The following is a 17,773-nucleotide window of genomic DNA, read 5'->3' on the forward strand; positions in this document are numbered from 1 at the left end:
CCGGCACTGAGATGGGCGCAGCGCGTGGCGCCTCTGTGGCCGCCCATCTGTCAGGCCGACTGGAGCCACCAAGGTCCGTTTTCGACTGGGCGTTCCCGTTGAAAACCATACGCCTGGCAACCCTAGACCTGAGAAGGCAGGAGGGACCCTATAGAAGGGAGAGGCAGTAGTATGGGGGGGGGGTGAGGTGATTCATAGTGTGGGGGAGTGATGGGATTGGAAAGCGCTGCCTAGAGGGACTATAAAGGAGAGAGGGCGGTATAGAGGGAAGGGCGATACACGGGAAGAGCGGTATGGGGGGGCGGGTTGAAGCTCAGAGAGGGAGGCAGCGAGGCCGCTATGGGTTAGCGGGGTGTTCCGTAGGCCGGTGTAACGGGCAGGAGCCGCAGGCGGGCGGGACGGGGCAGGGCGGGGTTACAGGCTCCTCCCTTTAATGCTCTCCTGGGCGGTTCGGCTATTTCCGGTAGCCGAACCCGAGGTTTCCCGAAGGGTCCCGGTAAGTCACGTGGCACGGAGGGGGCGGTGTCGTGCCCCTTTCCCGCACGCAGGTTACGCCGGCCACGGAGCTGACGTACGCAGGTAGCGTAGGGGCCGTCTCTATCATGGACGGTGGGGGAGGCGAGGCGGGAGCGTGCGCGGTGTCTCCCCCGGCGCTGCAGGGGCTGCAGCTGGTGCAGCAGGGGGCCGAGGCGCGGCTCTATCGGGGACAGTTCCTGGGCCGGGCGGCGGTGGTCAAGCTCCGCTTTCCCAAGCGCTACCGGCACCCGGCGCTGGAGGAGCGGCTGAGCCGGCGGCGGACGGCGCAGGAGGCCCGCTCCTTGCTGCGCTGCCGCCGGGCAGGTGGGGCTGAGAGGGGTGGCGGGGGGGCTTAGCTCAGGGGCAGAGGGGGGCTCTGTGGGTGTGGGGTGGGTTTGCTGGGGGGGATGAGTCTATGGTGTGATGGGGGTTGCTTGTGGGGCATGGGGGAGTGGGGGCTCTGTGGTGTGGGGCTGAGCTGGAGAGGTACAGGAATGAGTCTAGGGCAGGGGTTCTCAAACTGGGGGTTGGGATCCCTCGGGGTCACAAGGTTATTATATGGGGGGTCATGAGCTGTCAACCTCCACCCCAAATCCCGCTTTGCCTCCAGCATTTATAGTGGTGTTAAATATATAAAAAAGTGTTTTTAATTTATAAGGGGGGTTGTACTCAGAGGCTTGCTATGTGAAAGGGGTCACCAGTAAAAAAAAGTTTGAGAGCCACTGGTCTAGTGAGAGATAAGAGCTGCTTGTATGGAAGGGTCTTGGCACTGGTTGGGGAGGGGTTTGTATCGTGAATGGAGCCATCAGCACCTCTTTACACTTTTTCATAACCCCAGGTAACAGGGCTTTTAGTCAAATTGAAAGGCAACAAAAACCTACACAAAAGGACTTGTTTAAAATCCAGCACGCAATTGTCCTGAGTGACTCGCTGCCACAGGATATTGTTTTCTGTGGTCCTCGTTGTAGTATCCGAACATTTCACAATATTAATGTATTCACAGAGTATATTGATAGTATTTAGAAAGAGGCTTGGGCTTTTCTATGTTGGGGAAGTAATGGAAATAGGTGTTCTCCAACAGGTCCCTGCATGATTATTCTGAGATCTTGTCTACAATTAAAATGTAGAGTGACATATCTATGGGCTTGGATAAACTTGCAAATTAGAGTGCATTAAAGCAGCCCTGGGCGCCCTAACTCCTGAGGTGTCCACACTCACAAGGCACGTTGATCACCTGGATTCTGCTCCTGGTAATCCACCTCCACAAGAAGCATAAAGCTTGCTGTGCGTCAGTGTGGACGAGGTGTTGCATTACTGCTCTGTGATTGGCCTCTGGAAACGTCCCATAATCCCCTGAAGTCAAGTGGCCACTCTTCTCATTGTTTTGAAATTGTCTGCAGGCATGCAGATTTCCCCTTTCAAAGCTCTGTTTCTGACAGCCAGCATGCTTATCTGCTCCGGGACAAAGCAAACCATTAGTGTGGAATGATGCTGTTGTGAGGGGGGGAGGGGAGGCCTGCTGCTATCTGAACTTAAAAGACTGCATGCTGACTCTCTGCCCCCCAAAACACAGTCTCTCCCCCCACATACACACAACACACTCCCTGTCACACTCCACCCCCCCCCATTTGAAAAGCACGTTCCAGTCACTTGTACACTGGGATAGCTACCACAATGCACTGCTCTTTGTGGTGTTGCAAGAGCTGCTAATGTAGCCATGCCAGTGCGCTTGCAGCTGACAGTGTAAACACACGGCAGCGTTTCCCCTGCTCTGGTCTCCGAAGGCTGGTTTTACTGCCAGCGCTCTACATCTGCAAGGGTAGCCAAGCCCTATGTTGCTCAGAAGTTGGGAAAAGCTCACAACTCTGAGTGTAGTAGCTATTCCAACCTGACCTCTAGTGTAAATGTGGCTAGGTTGACAGAAGAATGCTTCCCTTGACCCAGCTACCAGGGTTGGGAGGTGGCTTGCCTACAGTGATAGAAAAATCCCATCTGTCACTGTTGGAAGCCTCTATAGTGCTACAGCACTTTAGTTGTGCTGCTGTAATACCTGTAGGGTAGACAAGCCCATATTCTGAAGTAGTGTCAACACAAGAAGCTATTCTGGAAGCTATTGTGCCCTAAATTCACTTTACCTTACTCTGAAATAACTTTCAAGTGTAGACAAGCTCTTGGATGAATAATAGGAACAGCCTAAGTTATAGTGGGGCAAAAGTGAAGCAGGGAGATAAACCCTTGACCTTCAGAGCACCATCCACTAATGCAGGGGATCTCAAACTTCATTGCAGGGCAACCCCCTTCTGACAACAAAAATTACTACATGACCCCAAGATGGGGGGCTGAAGCCTGAGCCCACTGCCCTGGGTGAAGGGGCCAAAGCCTGAGCCCCACTGCCCCAGGGAGGGGAAGTAAAGCCTGAGGGCTTCAGCCGCAGGCAGGGGACCTGTAACCTGAGCCCCGCTGCCCAGGGCCGAAGCCCTCAGGCTTGAGCTTTCGGCTTCAGCCCCGGGTCCCAGCAAGTCTAAGCCAGCTCTGGTGACCCCATTAAAACAGGGTGATATTTATCTTCATCTGTAATTTCAAGATTCTTGTATGGTATTTTTTCTTCTCACAAAGAGCAAATAACTGGTATGTGTGTCTTCGTCATTTTCCTGATTTATTGTACTTGCTCAGGATCTGCTCAAAATGCAGCCATGCCTAGGACAAAATCTTAGCATATATTCTGCATCTGCCAGACAAATGTGTTGTCTGGCAGAGTGATTAATCCTGTATTCCACTGAAAGTGATGGGGGGGATTTAAGGATACATAATGAAATTTCAGGAGTTGAAATTTAGAGCTTGTCTACATTATGGGGGATCCAGTGGCATAGCTACAGCGCAGTAGCCATGTCGCCATAATTCTGTGGTGTCGTCACATTCTACAGTGATGGAAGGGTTTTTTGTTTTTTTCCCCAGAGTGGTAGCCATGTTAGTCTGTATCAGCAAAAAGAACGAGGCGTACTTGTGGCACCTTAGAGACTAATAAATTTATTTGAGCATAAGCTTTTGTGGGCTAAAACCCACTTCATCGGATGCATGCAGTGGAAACTACAGTAGGAAGATATATATACACAGAGAACATGAAAAAATGGGTGTTGCCATACCAGCTGTATACCATCCTACTGTATTTTCCACTTCATGCATCTGACGAAGTGGGTTTTAGCCCATGAAAGCTTATGCTCAAATAAATGTGTTAGTCTCTGAGGTGCCACAAGTACTCCTCGTTCTTTTTGGGGTTTTTTTGTTGCTATTGGAAAACCACCTCCTTGAGTGACAGTAGGTAGATTGATGGAAGCATTTTTCTGTCAACCTAGCTGTGTCCTATGCCGAGGGTTAGGTTGGCAAAGCTATGGTAGTTGGGTTTGGCTTTTTTACATCTCTGAGCGCCATAGCTCTGGCGACCTATATTCTAAGTGTAGACCAGGCATTAGGCAGGGCAGTAAACTTAACACTGCTAAACTTGGACTCGTCAGTGCACTAGAGGTCAGGATTTTGAGCTTCTGTCCCAATTCCAGGATAGTGTTGTAAACTTCTAAGAGTGCATTTGATTTATGTAATTATAAATTTTGAATATCTTAAAGCAAGCTTAAAAATTCTTATAAGCTAAAGGCTAGCATTTCTTCAACTCTTTTTTTTAATAGGGATTTCTGCACCAGTCGTTTACTTTGTGGATTATGTCTCCAACTGTATATATCTTGAAGATATCGTAGAATCAACTACAGTTCGGGATTATATAACTTCTGTACAGCAAAGTGGAAAGGATACCAGCAACCTCTTTCTCTTAGCAGAAAAGATAGGTGAGGTTTTGGCACGAATGCATGATGAGGATCTTATCCATGGAGATCTTACAACTTCCAACATGCTTTTGCGACCACCAGTAGAAGAGCTGGACCTGGTGCTGATAGATTTTGGACTGAGTTTTATTTCTGGTCTTCCTGAGGATAAAGGAGTTGATTTGTATGTTTTGGAGAAAGCTTTTCTGAGTACTCATCCAAACACAGACACACTGTTTGAAGCCCTGCTGAAGAAGTACTCTGCCAAATCTAAAAAATCAAGTCTAGTGATCAAAAAGCTGGATGAAGTACGACTAAGGGGAAGAAAGAGATCCATGGTTGGATAGAAGAAAGCAGAATTTGTGGGAGGGTAGGGGAAATGTAACTTCCTATGATGTGCAAATGTGCTTGTTTATTAATTGTTTGGTCTTATTTCATAATTCACCATTTTGGTAGCTTTCATTGTCTTACAAATGTACAATAAACCAGTTTAATCCAACATGGTGGTGATCCTTGTACAGCAATCTGACTAGTGGCTCAGAGTAACCAAGTTAATGATAGGTGATGGGAGTGCAGGTGGGAAAGTAACAGCTGAGGTGGGAACAGTTGCTTTTCTTGTCTCCTAACGATCAGATATCCCTTTTTAAAAAGAAAAATCCAATATTTGTAGTGTGATTTGCTATGCAAACATAGAGCTTGTATTGTTAGAGCATTAAAAATGTTATGTTTATTGCAGTAAATTTGGGAAAGTGTAAATTTTGGCTCTGTTTTCAAATCAACTTTGTTTTCTTAAGCCAATAGTCAGTTACATCCGTAATAGAAATGACCAAGTCCTCAGTTAAACAAAAGTGTTGCAACTTTCCATGCAGAGTTTCTGTAAGAAGGAGTGCTTCCACTCTGACTGTTTAGGCCCTCTAAAATAAATCAAAATTTTTTTTAATCAGAGTATAGCAACAGCGGAATGCCATAGTGGATCAGAGATGAGGTCCATCTACTCTGGTATCCTGTTTCCAACACTGGTCAATATCAGATACTTCTGAGGAAAATGTATTCTTGGGGGAATTCTGCACCAAAAAATTAAAATTCTGCATATTTTATTTGTCAAAACACAATATAATCATGCCATTTTCAATTATTTGGTAATTTATTTCAAAATACCTGTCATCAAGTATGTCTGTAATGATACAGATGACAAAAAGGATTCCCCCCAGAAGTAGGGAGTTAAAGAAACCCCTAGGACAATCCAGTTCCTGTTTCTCTGTTATGCTTTCGTTTGGTGTGTCGCATACGCCCACATCCTCAGAGTCCAGCCGCAGATTCTGCTCCGAAGTTTCATTACTGCCTGCCAGGCAGAGACAACTCGTACCTGCTGATAGACTGTGTGTGTGTGGGGGGGGCAGGCACAATTTAAAGGTTCGGCTGCCAGCTCAAGTCATGTCCGTCCCCTCCCCCCCCCCCGGCAGGCTTCACCCCCTCCTTCCTTAAGTCTCCCCTCCTGGAAAGCAGCAGCCCCTCCCTGCAGTTCCCAGCTATTGCTTCTGCCTCTTCTGGCAGCTGCTGTGCAGGGAGGGGGTCTGGGGGCACTATGTGACTGAGTGGGGCCAGCAAACCCGGGAACTGCAGCCTGCCCAAGCCTCCTGGGGAGCTGGGCTCTGCTGGACCTTAGCAGTGGGCAGCAGCTTTGCAGTGCCAATTCTGCAGGGGACGGGAGGGAATTAAATTCTGTGCAGAACATTAATTCTGAGCAAACTCTGTGTTGTGCAATGGTGCAGAATTCCCCCAGGAGCCAAAATGTAAGAATTCTGCAGTTGGCAGATGTGGGCTAATCAGCCCCCCACATCGTGATCACTCATACAGCTAAGCCCTGAACCACACGTTTAAACATTAATTGGAAATATGTTCGTAGCATTAGCTACTCTAACTCTGGATATTCTTGTCAACTGTATAAATGTCCAATTCATTCTTGAATGTTGTTAAGTTCTTAGCCTCTGACTTTTGGTGGCAATCAGTTCTACACTCTAATTATGTATTTATTTCTTTTCATCAGTTTAGAACTTGTCACCTTTGTTCCCTTGTTCCTGTGGCATGAAATGGGAAGAGCAGAAACTCCTGATCTACCATCTCTATACCATACCTTATTTTATACTTTTATTCCCTGTTGTTTATGTCCTTTCCAAAATAGGGAATCTGCATCTTTTCAATCTCTCTTCCTATGAGCTTTTTCCATGGACAAGTAGTGTAAACAAGCCCTAATCATTCTTGTCACCCTTCTCTGAACCTCTTCTTCTTTTGTAATAACCACTGCTGTCAACCAATAACTACTGTAGTTTTATTTTTCCTGTGACATTTTTGTAACCATGGCTCATCTGCACACTTTGGGGAAGATGGGTGGTTATATTTTTTAATATTTTAGGGAGCCCTGAGCTTGGGGGCAGGCTCCTGGGTCTCAGGCAGCCCCTAGGGCTTGTGGGAGGGAGCATGGTGAGTTTCTTTGTCCTGGGGGAAGAGAACGGGCGCACAAGGGGTCCGCCCCTTGTTCGGTGGGGAAGGCGGCGGAACCCCAGTCTAGCACCCTAGAAGCAATCGGAGCGAGACGCCTACCAAGCAGCTCCGTGGCTCAGCTTTAGCGCCGCAGCCTGAGAGCGGGGAGGGGCCGAGTTCGGGGCTGCTATTCTCCTCCTCGTGCAAGCGTCCTAGCGCTTCGGGCTGCCCGTGCCCGGCGCGTATTCACTTCCTTGCCAGAGAAGTTTGCCCAGGTCAAGTGCCCGGTTCCCCCGCCGTGGGAGCTGGGTTCCACCGGCCCGGGGACAATTTTACCAGGCGGCCGCCCTTTACCCGAGGTGCAGGAGCCTGAGCCAAGCCCCTGGCTGCACCCGCTGTGTGGGGGCATCAGTCTTAGCTTTCCCGGCACGTCTGGGGGCGGGGCCCTTCTCGGGGCGAGGCTACTCCTGGCTGCGCTAACTTCTCCCGCAGTTCAAAGTGCACCTGCTGCGGCGGCTCCTTCCCGGCTCCCCGCCCTGCCCACACCGGACTATGGAAGCGCTGCTCACGCTGGTGCACCTCGTGGCTGCAGGTATGGACGCTCCCCTCTTCCTCTGCCCTGCGGCTTGGGCTGTGCCTGGTGGAGGCGGCGAGTGACACGGGAGGCTCCCTTTACTGCCCCTCCCGCCGCCTTCCCCTCCTTTGCCGCTGCTGTATTGCCAATCAATGACCCGTCGCTGCCAGCCAGACTCCGCCGCCTCTATTCGCCTTTGTGCAGGACCTTGCTCCTTGAGCGGGTCTGTTCAGCTGGGGCTATTCCCGAAGGAAGATACTGTTCAACAGCAGCAAAGGCGGCAGTGTTGGGCCTTTGGGGATTTTTTAAAATCAGTTGGAGTTGAAGTTGAACACAAACCCAAAGTGTTACCGCAATGAGAGGGAGGAAAGTCCCGAAGTTGGTGGTGGTCTTGTGGTTTATTTAAGTAGCAGGTTAAGTAGGCTGGGAAGGATTAGATTTTTATCAGTAAATGTCAGTTTCACGGTACACACAGGAACTGGCAAAACATTTCTATCAGTAATCATCGAAAGTTACAGCTGGGCAAAGTAAGAAAAATGCTGCCTGATAACTTCTTAAGAGTCTAAATCCAGTGATTTAAAGACTTTGAATTCGGCTTGTTACAAATGGGCTAGTGAACAGGTCGGATTGCTTGATTTGAGGGTATTTATTTTGGACATTTTGACATGTGATATTGACAGTTTGTGTTTGGTTATAAAGCTTTAACTGATTGAATTTCAATGTCTATTGTCATTAAATAATTGTCTGACCCCCATAATTTACCACAACTGTAAAAAAATTAAATAGATAAAAATAGAAAAAAGCTTTAAAACCCATTATCTTGTGCAGCTGTGCAAATTTAAATTGATAAAAAGCTTTAAAATTCTTAAAAATAAAATCGATATATATATATGTGTGTGTGTGTGTGTAAACCAATTTTTGTCAAGCCTAACTCATAGTTTCTGGTAACTGCACCTGTATTCCCCTCCATGGTTCCTCTAGGACATTCACTTAAAGGTTTCTGGTTCCCAGCCATCACCTCTCTTGAGCAGAGACCTGCATCTCTCTCTCCCTCCTCACAGGGGATTTTAAGGCTGGATTACACTGTGATATCCTCAGCAAGCCAGACTGCCTAAACAGGCGAGCATCTGCATGTTGCTTTCTCCCTGAAGGCTATAGCCCATGTATTGCCCACAGTTACAGGTTACCACATAGCTTCTTTTAAGCAAGTACATTTATTCTTAAGGTAAAAACAGGACAGAGAAAACAATAAAAGAATCTACACACATGCTAGAACGGTTACCACTGGTCACCCCCAACACCAACCTAGCGCACTGGTAGCTTTCAGTCTTTCAAAACCCACCACTGGATTTTTCCTATGGTTGAAAGTTCATATCCATCTTAGCTCCAGAACCAGAACAAGGGCTGGGCAGAGCATTAGTTTCTTTATACAGCTTAGGCCTTTGATCTTCTACAATGGGTAATCAACAAAGACCCTCTCCTCTGGACCTAGCTTGAAAAGGCTGGGTTTTTGCATAACCAGAGTTGGATAACGTGCGTTAACTGCACCCTAGGTATCCCCAGGAACTGCAGTTAATGCTTATTGTCCCAAAAGTCCATACTTGTCTGGCATTTTCAATAGAGTCTTTTGAACTCCCCGTTCCTACATTGGTCATATCTTGCCCCTAGAGAGATTACATGAACTTAATACAATAAGATCTTTCAGGGATATTGCGACATTGCCATATCTGTCACACATGGTGCTATATGCTAGATAAACTTATGCCAGACAAATAATAGGTCCCTCCTCAAAAGAGTTTACATTCCAGAGATATGAGTGGCTATGTTGCAACACAATACAGAGCAAACATAGAATATCAGGGTAACTAATATTTGGAATGCTTCACAGAACAGGGCTAGAAAAGTAATAGTATTTTACACTAATTGTTTGGAATGTGTAACAACTTGCATCTAAAATGAAGGCAAATTTGGCCCAAAGTGTCTTCAGCTTCCAAGTTTGAGGGTTTCAGTTTTAAGGGCCAAATTCTGCTCTTGGATGCACCTACAGGGCTCCTGTTAATTTCACTGGAGATTCCCGTTTTCAAGTGCATCAAGAGCAGAATGTGGCCCGAAGAGCTGTGTTGTAACAATAAATAAAATAAATAAGAATTCAAAGGAGATAACATGAAAACTATTCTGAACATTTGCCATTTGGGGGAGTTGAAGTGGGGGAATGAGGAAGGAGAAAAGGAAACGTTATGTCCATTAAGAACTGTCCAAATTCCACAACTGCAGTCCAAGTGGAAAATATCATCTCCTGACTTGTTCAGTAATAAATAAGGTTAGTTTTATTAAAGGTATGTTTGACTACAGTGGCGTAGTTACAAAAAAAGAAGTCTGATTGATTTCTGAAATCTCTGATACCAAAGAGTGCAGTTGGCTCCCTAACATGGCTAGGTTTATTTCAGACAGGAATCTGGAACAAACATGTGGAACAATTTCTATAGCAGACCTTTTACAAATTGGGAAGAGATGTTCCACAGACAGAAATGTATGACAATGACTTAGAAAAGCAAACGATACCATCAGCTTGAAATCTAGTCAATTAAAAAAAATGAATGAAAAGTTGTTTCAGGTCTTATCTTGATCTCTTGAGTCTTAATTGTGTTTTTTACGATGACATTTTCTGAACTCACACAATTAAAAGAGGAAACTGACTAAGATCACGATCCACCATTTGTTTCAGTTGGTGTGAATCCTACACCTATGTAATACCCCATTGACTTCAATGGGGCTGTACATGGGTGCAGACATCCTTGCTAGCAGATCTGAGACCTGTGCTTGGCATAGTGTGCAGTCACAGGCATGGAATAAACAAACAAAAAATGAATCCAACTGCCCTCTCTATAATCCTTTTCACGTGTTACTTGTAACAAGGGTAAGGAAATACATTTGAGACAGATGTGTAATTTTTATGTTGACAGTGTCCCATTGAGTAAACAATGACATGTCTGGTGCTCCAAAGCATCAATATATTGGTCACCCCATCTCAAAAAAAGATATATTAGAATTGGAAAAGGTACAGAGAAGGGCAACAAGACAACAAGAATGAATAGGGGTATGGAACAGCTTCCGTACTAGGAGAGATTAAAAAGACTGGGACAGTTCAGCTGGGGAGGGAGGGGAGGAAGATATAATAGCAGTCTGTAAAATCATGAATGGTGTGGAGAAAGTGAACAGGGAAGTGTTATTTACCCCTTCACATAACACAGGAACTAGGGGTCACCCAATGAAATTAATAGGCAGCAGGTTTAAAACAAAAAAAGGAAGTATTTCTTCACACAATGCAGAGAAAACTTATGGAACTCGTTGCAGGGGATGTTGTGAAGGCCAAAATAATAACTGGGTTGAAAAAAGAATTAGATAAATTCATGTTTATGAACTATGGCGATTAGCCAAGACGGCTATTAGCCAAGATGCTCAGGGATGCAACCCCATGCTCCGGGTGTACCTAAACCTCCAACTGCCAGAAGCTGGAACTGGATGACAAGGGATGGATCACTTGAAATTGCCCTGTTCTGGTCATTCCCTCTGAAGCATCTGGCTCTGGCCTCTGTCAAAAGAGAGGCTACTAGGCTAGATGAACCTTTGGTCTGACTCAGTCTGGCTGATCTTATATTCTATGTTCTTATAGGGCTCAGTTTCTAAAAATATCAATCCCCTCGGATATGTGTCTGATGGCTTTGATTTATCCACAGGACAGGTACAACCATAGAAGCACGAATGTCCCCACCCCAGCACAGTGATGTGACTCCATCCTGATCCTAGGCAGGCCCCTAATTAGGGCTGAGAGGGAGAATTCAGTCTCTATAGCCCTTTCGCTCCTTTTCCTGTTGCTGAGACTGATAGTGAGTGCCAATTGCATGTTTGTTTGTTTTATTTTTAGCTACATTGGAAATCAAGACCAGCCCTTCCCCAGTATTCTGTCTGGTGGACAAACATATTGAGTTGCATTGTAATTTTACAATCTGGAAGAGTGTTAAATTGGAGGATGTGGCAGTGAAATGGACCATAAACAATGAATTTGGAGAGAAGACCGTATACCAGTTTGATGGAAAGCATACGTTATATCACCGGAATGGGGCCTTGGTGAATCCTCAATTACTAACCCAGGGCAGCGCATCACTGAACCTGCATAATGTGACATTAGATGACGAAGGGATCTACACATGCACTGTTTTAATAACCCCGCAATACGGAAGTGGGACAATCCAGCTCCAAGTAAGAGGTACTCAGTACTATTAGCTATAAAACAGAAACAACCAACCAATGTGTAACTTTGAGGCCAGTCAAAGGGTTGAGTTAAGACATGATGCTGTGATGTAATGAAACAGTAGCCTTATTTTAGCCTTGGAGATTTTCATCTTCAGGAATTCCTAATTGCTTCATAAACTACCGAATTGGGGAATTGGGACAATAGGGTGTCAGATAAATGGGAGTATCCTGTATTAATAAACTCATTTTACAGATGGGGGAAACTGAGATATAGAGAATAACTGACCTGCCCAGAGTCACACAGTGATGATAGAACTGGGTCTAGAACCAAGAGGCCTGATTCCCTATCCCCGGCCTGCAGTAAACACTAAACTGCATATGGATAGGAAGTGACTTTTTTGGAATAGGAGCACTGAATATTAAGCAAACCCCTATAATTTCTCTTGCCACTGCCTACAGCCAGCAGTTCATTCTCCAGTGACTGTTCTGAATTATTTTTAGGCACTTGTTTGAGGATAACTGCAGCAAATGTTTCTTAGGGGATCATCAAGTGCTTTCCAGGTCCTTGTGGTCAGTTTAAAGTTAGCTCCTTTACTGTCTCTTTGATGCAATGATTTAGTCACGGTCTGGCTTGTTTACATGTTAACGTTATAAGAGTAAAACTTTTGTAGAAAAGAAACTCTTCAGAGGAATTCTTACTGTGCTTCACTGGTGTGTATCTATCACTCATTTGTGCATTTACATTCTCCTTTTTATTTTGAACTAAATTTTTACTAGTGTCCATTAGCACTCAGTCAGTATTTTGAATCTAGTCTTATTCACTTAATGCCATGTAACTCTGTATTCCCAATTTTAACTATCTACTCAGAAGCAAAATTAGTGTCTAGTGCTAATTAGGAATCTTTTATGGGGAATCATGAGCAACAGGATCTTGTTTGTGCATGACTGTGATCTGTTTTCCCAGCTCAGCCTACAGTGTTGCTGTCACCCCAAAACCCCGAAATTACAGCAGGGGGAGAGAAAACCTTTTCCTGTGATGTTCATCAATTTTACCCTCAAGAAATTGACATCTCCTGGCTGGTTAGGAAGTATGGCAGTAAACACGAGAGGCCTTTAACGCAGGATATCTGCACGGGAGTCCCACTGGCTCATGATAAAAAGGGCATGTTCACCGTGCTGAGTCGGGTGACCCGAGAGGTGTCTGAAGAGGATGATGGATCCTTGTACATCTGTGAAGTCCGACATGAATCCCTGGAAAAGCCACTGAGAGGAAATACAACCATATTTGTCACGAGTAAGTGGCCCAAGAACAGACTCTGAATAGATCTGGTTGAAAAATTTTTAATGGCACAATTTTCTGTCAGAAAATGTAATTTTGCTGAAATCAAACTGTTTCATGGAAACGTGTTGGTTTGATGACATTTTTCAACAGGAAAAAGTTTAAATGAATCATTTTTTACTTTCTTTTTAATTTTGATAAGGTAAAAATGATTAATTTTGACTAACATTTTGATTAATTTTTGTTTAAACTTTTATATTATACTAAAATATTAGTTTTAATATATTGTATGTAGAGATTTAACATGATAGAATATATGCCATAGTTAATATTTTATATAACAATGTTTTGACATTACTGAAATTAAATGTTTCAATTGTTCCACATCAAACTTTTTCTGAATTTTCATTTTGTAGAAAATTTCAAACTTTCAGCTTTTCAGTTTGATTTGGAACAAAAACAAATTTAAAAATGTTGGGATTTCCCAGCAAATGGAAATTCTACTCTCTACGTATTGGGGAAATCCTAAGAAATGATTGATGGGAGAAATAATTTTAATAGGAGCAAAATCCTGCCTTAACTCCAGAAAGTCCTGAGTGCAGTAAAACCAGTGCCCAGGGGCTCAGGACTCCAGGGGCCTGCACAGGGGTTCTGCACTCTCTTCAGGCTGTGCTCTGTGTTGGCTCAGTGCAACGGCATGCGGAAGAGATTGAGAGTAGGGTGGGGCTGTTGCAGATCCACCATCCACAGAAGAGGAATGCAGCATTCCCAGGGACTTTTGCAGCCTTGAGGCTTCAATAGCTGTTCCTGAGCTCCAGGGCCGGCTCTGGCTTTTTTGCCGCCCCAGGGCTCCGCTCTCCCCCCGGCGGCCGGGGGGAGGGCGACCGGAGCCCTGGGAGGAGGGCGGCGAGCCCGGCCGTGGCCCCGCTCTCCCCGGCGGCCAGAGCGCCGCGCCGCCCCCCTCCAGGTGCCGCCCCAAGCACAAGCTTGGTGGGCTGGTGCCTGGAGCCGGCCCTGCTGAGCTCTGCAGCCTGTGTGGGAGATCTGCTTCTTCACCCTTGCAGTTCCCACAAATCTCCCCAGCTCACAGCCCCAGTTATTCAGGCTGTAATTGAGGGCAGGAAAGCAAAAAACACTCAAATATCCTGTATATCAGCCTTCTCTAGCAAACTCATATTACCCCAATCCCTGCTTCATACCTTCATAGACATAGCCCTGTACCCAAAATAGCAAAGTTACTCCATGGCTCAGTCCGCTCCTCTTTCAATTGTGTTCTTTGTGCACATGTCATCCAAAAGGCCTAGAATCCCTTGTCTTGCCTACACAGAACTGATTATAGCTTGACCTCTTTCTGACTCAGTTTACCATCATGTAAAAGGGGGATAATAACAATAATACAGAAGTGCTGCACTTTCCAGGGCTGATGGGAAGCTTCATTAATTGTTTGTAAAATGCTTTGAGATCCTTGGGTGGAATCTGATTATTTTAAATAGTTTCTAATGAATACATTTGTTTTCAGCCCCAAAGCAGTATCATCGGGATATTGGGTTCATTGTTGGAGTGGCTGCTGCTTGTATTGTGATAACTGGAGCGTGTAGTATATTTTTGACCATATTCTATCGGGAACAACTTATGAAAGGTAAATTTTTTTTAAACATTCCCACCCTTCAGCATCCTTCTAGCTGTGGTAGGCCTCTCATTTATATACTAATGGTAATAATAATTAATAACTAATAATAACTTAGCTAAGGGTGTGCTCTGCAAACAGTGTGCTTCTTAGTTCATGTTAAAGGAAAGTTGGCCTAAAAATCAGAGCTAAAGCTTTCTCTAATCCAGAGTGTTAACAAATATCCTATTTGATTCTGAGCCCCAAAGAAGGGAGTTGCTAACTTCTGTACTTCTATCTGATTTCCTTATGGATATTTTGTATGTTAGGACACCTCAATCAGCTGTATGGCCCATGAGCAGACTCCTTGTGAAGCACCAATAGTAGGTAATCTAGCTTATTTGCCTGCATCATGGCAGGATTGATTTCATTTCCCTAAACCATCTGTCATGGACTAATTTAGTCTAATCTAATCCAGTCATTAGAGGGATGCAAGAGGGTTTTAGCAACTATGGGAGACCAACAATAGAGGTCGGGGCACTAGATTTTAGCAGTCATAGCACTTGTCAGTACTGGAGGGATCACAAGGGTTTAATCAGATAGAAAAGATGGGTTTCAGCAACTGAAAGGGGAGTGGGCCCCCTCAATTCATCTTAATGCAAAGGGCCATTGCGTGGAGGAGGTCCTGGTTGTGTCTGAGCAAGAGTGATGACAAAGCAGGGCTCCCATAAAAGGTCCAGGGCTCTCTGCAGCTACACTTTGGGTACATGCCTAGAAAAGACCCAGTGTGTTGATTTCACTGGGGCCAGTATTTCATATTTCACTCCTACTGTGAATATCACTACCTTATATATCCAGGAACCCCCAGTTCTGCTATGCCAGCATCTCACAGAGACTTCTAAATCCCAAATTTATCTTCTTTTCAGTGCCACCTCAGGTTTCCTTGATTAACAAACCAGATGTGATCCCGATGAATGAGAAGCTGAAGCTGATGTGCAACATAAATGGGTTTAGACCAAAAGCGATTAGTGTGAAATGGTACCGGAGAACCCCCCAAATGGCATCAAGTGAAGCTCCTGGAGAAGCCTCTTTTCTTCTGGGTCCGAGAGACGATATTACAGACAAGGCAAGGCAGCCTTTGGAAACCAATGGCAAGTTCTTCAGTGTTCCATCCTGTCTGACCTACACACCCACCATCCGGGATGATGGGGCAGTGTTTGAATGCAGCGTTGAGCACAGCGCACTGAAAAACGTCATATGGATGAGCACCACGCTGAGTGTCACAGGTAAAAGCTCCCCCCCGCCCCCTGCCAGCAGATCTTCTTTTCTTACTGACTCCTTGCCAAAAACTGAACTGTAACTTTTTACAAGATTTCCCTAAACACACACACTCTCTCTCTGTCTCTCTCTCTGTCTCCCTTTCAGCTCGGCCGACAAGTCTTTACATCACTAGCTGGCCTCAGGCTCCCACGGTAGGAGAGAAGCTCATTCTGAGCTGCGTAGTAGAGAAATTTTACCCGAAGGATATCACTTTGACTTGGTTTCGAAATGGACAACTGGTTAGCGATGTGACACAGTTTGGACCTTTCCCTTGTGAAATTGACTATTTCAGTGTCTGGAGCCAGACTGAGTTTATACTGACCAATGAGGAGGAAGGGGCAGTTTATATCTGTCAGATAAAACACAGCAGCTTTGGAAATATAGAAGAACTCTTCTATGAAGTTAACTTGCAAGGTAAGATGCATGCCGTGAGTCAACTGCTGCAAATGATGCTAATAGTGGAGCTGCCTTTGAGAGGTTCAGCAGATTTACACCACGAGGTGCAAAATATTCAGAGCTTGGGAGGCAGGGTGATCTATTGGCCCGTGCACAGGGCATAGTGCTAGGAAGTCCTGAGATCTAATCCTGGCTCTACCGCTGACTTGGAATGTGGCTTGGGGCAAGTCAGTCCCTGTTTTTCATCTATAAGATGTAGAGGATAGGGGTATTGTGACCATCAACTAAATATAAAGTGCTATGGAAGTATTAAGTATTTCTAGGTGAGAATGGTTTGATCACCTGGAATCTGAATGGGGCCTTTGGGTTAAAGACTGTAGAGGAAGCTAAGGAGCAGCTGAGTTCCTCCTAACCCAGCCTATTAGAGTGATTGCTGAATGGGCCTTCTGCTTTTTTGTCTTAGCCCCATTTCACATACTGATCTTCAGCGGTGGCGCAAAGTGGAACCGGCCCAGGTAATGCCCAAAGTCTGGGATGAGGAAGAAGAGGTGTGGTAGCTGTGGCTGAGTAGAGAGAGACCTTATTCAGCACAGTGCACCGTGTGTCAGTATGGGAGAGCCTGGGGATGTGATGGGGGCCTGGAGTACTGCGAGAGCCCCATGAGCTATAGGTACAGGGGAAAGAGCGTGACACACACAATGTTGGGCCAAGGTCAAAGCTACAGTCACACCCAAAAATTTCCATTGCCAGACCCGCAACATGCCATAAACAATCAAACCAGGCACAATTTGCAGCAGCTCTCACTGTATGAGCTGTAGGCTCCCACATTCTCATTATGACTGTCATGAATAATTCACCACTCCCATTGGTACAGTTATGCATCTTGGCCATGTGCCCTCTTCTTGACATTGGGGGTGACTCATCTAACCATCTGTCCTGCTGTGTGTTCTTTCAATTTGAACAGGGACACCCCCTGAAGTTCTCTGGATCACCACAGACCCCTCCATTCCTGTGGTGGGAGAGGAGCTGAGGCTGAACTGCAGGATCAATAACTTCTCCCCTAACGTGATCACTGTGAACTGGTTACGAGATGGGCAGCTCCTGCAAGCGGGAGTCTGCCATTCAGTCTCCATAATGGGGGCCAATGGTTTGCACTCCATCTGGAGCGTTTTGAGAGTCACGCCCGGAAGGGAAGAGGAAGGAGCAGTGTTTACGTGTCGGGTGACACATGCTGCTTTAAGGGACTCTGTAGAAAGATCATACACTCTGCAGCTGCCTGGTATGTCCTGTACAGCATGTTTGATTGGATAGTTCATACAGTGCCTGAACAACGGAGATCACTTTAAAGCAAAGTGTGGTCAAGGGGCCAAATGAGGCCTGTAGAGTGCCAGAGGGAGGCCTAAAGTGATGGTGTGAGCTGATGGCTGTGAGCTAGGAACTTAATGAGACCTGATCTCAGCTCTGACACAGACTCCCAGCATGCTTAATCTCTCCACCTAAGAGCCCCCATCTGTACAAACACTCACTTACGTAAG

At 45.6% G+C, this 17,773-nt stretch overlaps 1 protein-coding gene, 1 non-coding gene and 1 gene segment (V, D, J or C); all 3 read left to right on the forward strand.

Annotated features, from left to right (window-relative positions):
• Positions 1–602: 602 nt before the first annotated feature.
• TP53RK (TP53 regulating kinase) lies at positions 603–4,817 on the forward strand. The gene is made up of 2 exons (XM_065414854.1): positions 603–840; positions 4,197–4,817. Exons 1-2 carry the CDS (start codon positions 603–605, stop codon positions 4,673–4,675), a joined length of 717 nt encoding a protein of 238 aa, XP_065270926.1. The 3' UTR covers positions 4,676–4,817.
• A 2,194-nt stretch (positions 4,818–7,011) lies between these two features.
• On the forward strand, positions 7,012–7,141 carry LOC135887270 (small nucleolar RNA SNORA5). Its single transcript, XR_010561813.1, has one exon. It is a non-coding gene; the product is annotated as a small nucleolar RNA SNORA5 (small nucleolar RNA).
• Positions 7,142–7,361: 220 nt separating this feature from the next.
• Positions 7,362–17,549, forward strand: LOC135886504 (immunoglobulin heavy constant epsilon-like). The segment is given in 7 exon segments: positions 7,362–7,401; positions 11,309–11,650; positions 12,602–12,931; positions 14,436–14,555; positions 15,449–15,808; positions 15,948–16,256; positions 17,203–17,549. Coding segments are annotated over 7 exon segments (1,848 nt in total).
• The last annotated feature ends 224 nt before the right edge of the window (positions 17,550–17,773 follow it).

The sequence above is a fragment of the Emys orbicularis genome, chromosome 12 (genome assembly GCF_028017835.1).
Source record: "Emys orbicularis isolate rEmyOrb1 chromosome 12, rEmyOrb1.hap1, whole genome shotgun sequence".
In the NCBI taxonomy this organism is placed as follows: Eukaryota; Metazoa; Chordata; order Testudines; family Emydidae; genus Emys; species Emys orbicularis.

Bases quoted from the DNA above. Each gene is read 5' to 3' on its own strand.
- TP53RK (XM_065414854.1), top strand. From the start codon at position 603: ATGGACGGTGGGGGAGGCGAGGCGGGAGCGTGCGCGGTGTCTCCCCCG. The intron at 841-4,196 runs GTGGGGCTGAGA...TTTTTTTAATAG, and splicing joins GCTGCGCTGCCGCCGGGCAG to GGATTTCTGCACCAGTCGTT.